Source organism: Glycine soja, chromosome 2 (genome assembly GCF_004193775.1).
Source record: "Glycine soja cultivar W05 chromosome 2, ASM419377v2, whole genome shotgun sequence".
NCBI classification, from domain to species: Eukaryota; Viridiplantae; Streptophyta; class Magnoliopsida; order Fabales; family Fabaceae; genus Glycine; species Glycine soja.
Genome location: NC_041003.1, coordinates 20491869 through 20499102, shown reverse-complemented (window position 1 = coordinate 20499102; position 7234 = coordinate 20491869). Strand labels below are relative to the sequence as shown.

The following is a 7234-nucleotide window of genomic DNA, read 5'->3' as shown; positions in this document are numbered from 1 at the left end:
ATTATCAGATATTTTTTATCAATATATATCTAATCATATTCAATTATATGTGTTGTTAGTACTCATATTGATATATATATATATATATATATATATATATATATATATATATATATATAATCAATAAATTATTTATGGTGACAACAACATAGTAAGTGGAAAAAGTAATGAAATTAAATGTAGGGGAAGAGGAATAAGATCAGAAAAAAATTACCCTTTTACAACTATAAAACTTTCTGAGCTTTATCTGCAAAGCTAAAATTCCTAACTAAGCAATAAGGAGCAGAAAGAGCAGTGTGCTGAACGACATCAACCCAACCAGGCTAACAGAAACATTAGAGGAAAGAAGAAAGCAACAAGCTTTATTGTATATTATTAAATGTAGTAAATGAAAAGAAAGAGAGGGAGAGAGAGAGAGAGCAGTGTTGAAGCAAATATTAAAATAGAAAGAGCAAAAGACATATAAAGATAATAATAATAATAATAAATATATTTGTATTGTATTATACACAATTGAGAAAAGGTCTAAGCGTAATTTGATCTCCATGGATTTCATTTCTCTCTTTAGGTTGTGAAATGATGGATGTTCCAATATTTCTTCAGGGGCCCAAATCCCCAACTAATTAATTTATTGAGAAGTTCTAAACGTACTAGAAGACTTCAAAACATGCAAAAGCTAAAGACTAATTACTAATCAAAAGAAGAAGAAAGTATGGGAGAGCCTTTTCTTTCCTTTGTAGCCTTTTCTTTCCTTTGTAGCTGATGAAAGAAGCAAAAAGAGAAAGGAAAAAAATATGATAAAAATGCTGCAAAAGAGAGTGTCGCTATCCTAGGTAGTAGGTGGTGATGACTTTAGATCAAACTCGTATCTTCTTCCATTATTTTGTTTCTTCAGATCAATTTTTTATATTAGACAGAAGGCAACATCAAGAATAATGAGAAAACAATAACTTTTTAAGTGAAATCAATTGGGGTTACCCAAATAACAAAACCTAAAAAATGAGTCTAAAACTAGACTATCAAAAAATAAGTTGTAATGTACTCACTCAATAAGCCATTGGTGCAACATCACCCACTCGAGTGTGTTTGAAGCAATCTGGTACATCCTCTAGCTCTATCCCTACACAACATAATGTCTGGTCAGTGTTACAACTTTACTATCATAAATTGACAACTTAAACTATATCTTGTTTATTACTTACTTCTACCGATAAGCCAGTTTGTAAATAGCTTGTGCAAGACTTCATATCCTTGCACAAAACTAGTACCATGTCTTGTAGAACATTGGGATCCATAAAACAATTTATAATGTATTGTAAACTATAGCCCAATCCCAGCAATCAAGCTAAATGAAAAAAAAATTATCAGTTACTCTGCTAGGTTCATTTTCAATGCCAAGGTGAAAAAACCTGTCCACATTTATGTATTTTGAGTGAACTGTATTCTGACAAGCATATTGACACTAGCAATCATATCAAGGCATAATAACTCATATTAAGAACTGAAAACATATATATCATATAGGAACAAGTTTGCTGCACAATACAATGTTTCACAAAATCAAATGTATTAAAGAAAACACAAATTAGGATCCCCACCCAAAATTAAAAATTATAAAGAAATATGACCCTTAATAAGGGTTGGTCAAATAGAGCAAGACGAGGTCTTGCATCTGCCAAGTCCCCGATTTGAGTCTCACAGGTCAGAGATCAATTAATCAATGAATCGACAAAACCACAAGAAATTCGAATTATAGAAACAAATAAGAATCACGCACACAAGTAATTGAAAAATGAGTGAATGAATAAGGAGAGGAACAGACTCGTCTTCGAACATGAGACTACGCTGGACAATGTCCATGCTAGCATCTGTGGCGGGAGCAAAAGTTTCACCCATGGAGAAGACAAGGAAGTGGTGAGAGAAAGAGAGGAGTGTGGGGTCTTCTTCTCCGAGATCAACAATCTCAAGAATACCTTTGTGCTGGTCAAGGAGAAGGTTCTAAGGCTTGAGATCTCGGTGAAGGACACCTTGGCTATGGCAATGAGCAACACCCTTTCAGATCTGGGAGACCGTCTGCGGCAGTATCCGCACCAGCCTCCACTGATTGCAACAAGGAAATCTTTGATTTCTTCGACTCCCCCAGCAACTCCTTTCGCTTCTCTGCCATAGAAACCCTAGTTAGTGTCCTCGCTCGTGATGACCTCGTCACCCTCTGTCAAAACAACTTCAACCTCCTCGACTGCGACGTGGTTAGTGAGGTGGAAGGCACCATAGTGGTGGTCGGAGCGTGTGAGGGGATCTCGATAGAGGTAGAGAGGGAGTCAGAGAGCGAGAGAGAGATGGAGAAAGAGAGAGGAGAGGCATAGTGGTAAACGAGAGAAAAAGGGAAATAAAAATTAAAAACACTAAGTTTTAAGACGGTTTTGCGAAAACCGTCTTAGAATGTCATAGACTGGTGGTTTCAAAGACGGTCTTTGTAAAACCATCTTCGTTGAACAATATCATATTTATAAAATTACCACCACATGACATTTTAAGACGGTTCCGTATAACCGTCTTAGAATGTGCGTCGTAAAAAATAATTTTTAGTAGTGTTACTACCACTACTCTTTCGTGGAATGAATACACTATTAAGCTAGTGCAAGGTGTATATATATTTATATTTTAGAGAAGGAAAAATTAATTAATTTTTTAAATAATGAAAATGCTACAGCACATATGAAATGCAAACAAAATTAAAAATGTTTCTTGATGAAGGATAGTTATTCAATAAGTTTCATGTTTTGCTTTTAACAATATAAGGTTTTTTGATGGGATGCAGATTGGTTTATCAATCTCTTTTGCATAAATTAGGCAATCTATCCAGGTAAGGAATTCGGTCTAAAAGTTGGAAATGTTTTTTATTCTAAATGTGATTTCGATTAGCTAAAAAATGAAGTTCTAATCAATGTCATTCTATTGGTGTTGTTACCTTAAGTTTATGCATAGAGCAAGGAACAACTTGACTAATGTAGGGACACATCATACGTACTCAACAAGATATCATTTTTGGAAAAAATAGAAAACCTAAATTAATTACCATCTCAATTTGTGTATTAAATCTTAACTCTTTAATTGGAGATTATGGTTTTTGAAGCATATTGGAGAAACATATATAGTTTGGTAAAGTAAATAGTACAAGTAAGTGCTCTTAGTGAAGAGCGTTAACAAGGATGATTTTGTTTTACAGCCAAAGAAAATTTATTATAGGGAGTACAAGGATATCTAAACCTTGGAGCAAAAGTCTGGCAAGTATAAAGTAACTCTTGGATGTGATACACCAGTTAAATAACCTCAAACCAAAACCACCTAACATGAGACAAGTATGAAGTGACTCTTGGATTTGATAAGCACTAATATGGTCATTAAGATGTGGATTGCATTAGTGAAGAGTGATATCATGTTGCCAGATACATGGCTCATTTGAAATAAGTCTTTCACTGGAGAGGAGAATGGACATTCCAATATCCAACGTTGTTAGAAGATATGGAGGTGCGACAAAGGATATACTTTCTAAGGATAAGAAAAGTAATGAGGTTGGATCCCCTCTTGCACCTTAATAACTTCTTAAGAATCCAGGGATATATATATATCAATATACATCTCCAGTTGGTCCAATTTTACTACATATTATTAATTTTGTTAAGCTTTTATCCAAAAGCAAGTAAGAAATTTCATAATTTAAATTCAAGTGTAGGCTGTGAATATCAATTGATTTTTGATAATAAAATTTTCGAATCACGTATGATATGTTTCTGTAACTGGAGATGAGTTGTTTCACGTCCAATAATATGACAGGTATAAGCATGCATATAATCAAAGCTAGTTAACATAATAAACAATCAACAAAATTAAAGATGACCACAGTAATTATTTGAATCCAACGAAATCCAAACATTAAGTTCAATGACTTAAAAAGTTCCACCAAAAAATATAATATATAAAACGAACAAATGTTCTTTCAAAATCTGCTATGCTCAACACAAACCCTTAGAAACTTAAAGCTAGGTCAAGATTGACAACACAACTTTAACATCTTCTCATAATTGAAGCATCTGAACCAATTTCAGGAAATGGATCATCAATAAGATGGTCTTGTTGAAGTTGGGGAAGGTGCTCGAGAAGTCATTGGTGACTTGTTACCCTTGCGAACATATTTTCTTGCCCAAGCGTGCTTCCCATTGATGGAGAGCTTCACTTTATTTGTGCTCTCAAGCAAATGATCAATGAATTGTATGGCCTCAGTGCGAATCACTATGCGAGCATACAATGGTTGTTGCGGTGGAACCACATCTTGCATATGAAATGCTTCAATGATATCCCCATACCTTCTGTTTGATAGAAAAAAATGAAGTAGAAAAAGAGTAATGTAAAAAAAGAAAAAAGAAACAATGAGAAGGAAGACCCATATGATATAGGATGAACAAAGTTTTGAAAAGAAATTCCGAATGAAATTGCTAAAGTGATCACTGAACAAAAATATTGATTACAAAATGATAACAGTATAATCTTTTGGTGACGGGATTTTTTTTTTTTTTGGCTAAAGGGAGAAATTCTTATTTCTACACTGATAGAAATATTTAGTCAATCAAAACATAATTTAGCATAGGTAGATTAAAGAAGGATTAAATTCAGTTAATTTGCCCCCTTGGCATCAAGGTCGAATGTGGAACCGTGTGGTTCCCACCTTTTTATTTGGTCCTTTAAATTGTTTTCATTAGTACAAAGCTCTCTTTATTGTGTGTTAGTGACATTAGCATAAATCTTATTATGACAAATTGTATTCTATTGCAAATATTATTTTAATGGTTAAAATACAAAACAATCTTCAACTTTATACTGTAATGTAAACACATAATAGAATTTTCCAAAATACATTGTTAAAACTATATATGTAAACTATCGTAATGCTGCTAGCGTTTGATCAATCAGACATAAACTTTTATCAATTAAAAACTAAAACTTGTGTGTATATCTGAATAAAAATAGTGTATTTATTATAAAATAGTTACATCAAGAATCAATAAGAAAGACATTTGTTTTTATTTCATTAAGCATAAACTAAACAAAAAATTGTTTAAAATTTCTATTTTGACAGAAAATATGAGTGGGCTTGTATAAACATTTTTAGGCATTTTCCATATGAAAATCAACAAATACTAGTCATGGTTTGGGTTTAATAATTAAGATGACACATAATAATAAATAAATAGCAAAACACAAGGTGACACATGTATCAATTCAAAGTTCAAATTGAGGCTAACCAAATTTAATTAACTAATAAATAATAGTAGATACGTTGTTTTGTTTTGAGAGTAAATAAAAATTCTGTACCTTGCGAAGAACTCTCTTACTTCAGCCTCCGAAATAGGATACCCTTTAGAGAATGTCATAAAGATAATCCTATCATCAACCAGCACCTCCTTTTTCCCATCACTAGCACTAGTAGTAATACTAGTTTCATTCAGCATGGCCAAGAGCTCGTTCAAATTTTGATTAAAATCTGTTTGGTATGAAACATCACAAGTCTCTAAAGGAGGATTGATATTGGTCTCCTGAGAACTTGAGTTCCCTTCACTCCATTGTGGTGTTGGTATTGCAACCTGTTGGGAGACAAAAGTAACACTAGGCAGTGGAGTATAATATACTGCTTGTTTTGCATATGGATCAGTTCCATAGATATTTGCGATCTGCAAGTTTTGTTCCTTCATAGCCTTCATATATTGCACTTCATGCACTATATCTATGAAGGCCCTGACACAAACATTGTTAAGTAACTTGGTGACTGCTCCGATGATAGTCACACGGTTATCATAAAAGTATTTGAGATTTGCAACGTTGTTTTGTAGGATGTTTTTGATCAAAGGCAAGGTTTCATCGTTAACAACATCATCATAAGGGAATTGAGAACTCTCAACGCAATTCAAAACCAAGATGACCTCATCTGCAAGGCTATCAATCATGGTGTCAGACCATTGGAGCATGTTCTTTATCATTTTCATATCCTTGCATTGCTTTTCAAGCCACATAATGAAGGCCATGACATGTGTAGATTGGCTGGTGTCACGGCCTAGTACTACCACCAAACGGGTGAAGAGTTGACGATCAATGTTGTGGAAGCTAAAGAACTCTTCTTTTGAAACAATCAGATTGGTACCTAGGTCTGGGCATGGGAGAAAGCAAGCCATTGTTAGATGATAGTGATAATGATGAATAAATATATGAAGAAAGGTTATTATCTGTAATGGTGTGTGATGCTTAATTTAAAGATATGAAGAGGTCTCATTTTTATCTTTTGAAGTGGTGGGGAAATAAACCAAGTTCATTGTTTTGGAGTGTCTTTAAATGTATAAAGCAACTAACATGAATTGAAATGGTCAATGTACGACAGGTTAGAGTTTTCAGATTATACTATGACCAACGTATATATTAATGTCCATTTTCTTCATTATTTTTTAACTACTTCACCACCAGAAATGTTAGGAATAGGCTCTCCTGACACTACCCTCTTTTATTGGTTAAAATCTATTAAAAATGACAAAATTTTATAGGTTTCACATTATATTTAATATTTCTTACTCCTAATTTTTTAATTTTCAATAAAATTTAACCAAATAAATATATTCCATTTGAATGAGTGTGTTAAAATATATGTTCCCAACACTTCCCTTTATTGTATTTACAATTGTGTTTGTATTCATAAAATATTTTGTGAAATTTCTTGATTTAGAACAAAGTGTTGCATATATATGTCAAGACGCGTGATGGAACAACAAGGATGTGATCCTGTAGAATTGATACAGTATAATGTAATAGTAATAATCTCAATTTAATTTATTTCCTAAATAAATATATTAATTAATTATTTAGAAAGAATAAATAAATTCTATTAAGTCAATGCGGGCCACATTCAATTTTTGCAAGTTTGAAAAATACCTTTATAGAAATCATTAATTGCCTTCCCTTGTATTCCTTATAATTTAAATTTTATATTAATTATTTTTAAGAAAATATACTCTTATTATTAGTTTTGGTACATTAGATGTACCAAATGCATTATTTGATTAAATAAATAGAATATTGAAAGTCAATTTTCACATTATTAATTTATCATTTTATTTAATAATTTGGTTCCTTGTAAGACATTCCATTCATGAATTTAATTATAATATTAATTGCATCAGATAACAAAAGT

At 32.4% G+C, this 7234-nt stretch overlaps 1 protein-coding gene across 1 annotated transcript; it reads right to left on the bottom strand.

The window, feature by feature from the left end:
* Positions 1-4120: 4120 nt before the first annotated feature.
* On the bottom strand, positions 4121-6227 carry LOC114373586. The gene is made up of 2 exons (XM_028331082.1): positions 5374-6227; positions 4121-4370 (listed from the first exon to the last, which is right to left on the bottom strand). The coding sequence occupies exons 1-2, from the start codon at positions 6225-6227 to the stop codon at positions 4121-4123; spliced, it is 1104 nt and encodes a 367-aa protein (XP_028186883.1).
* Positions 6228-7234: the final 1007 nt, after the last annotated feature.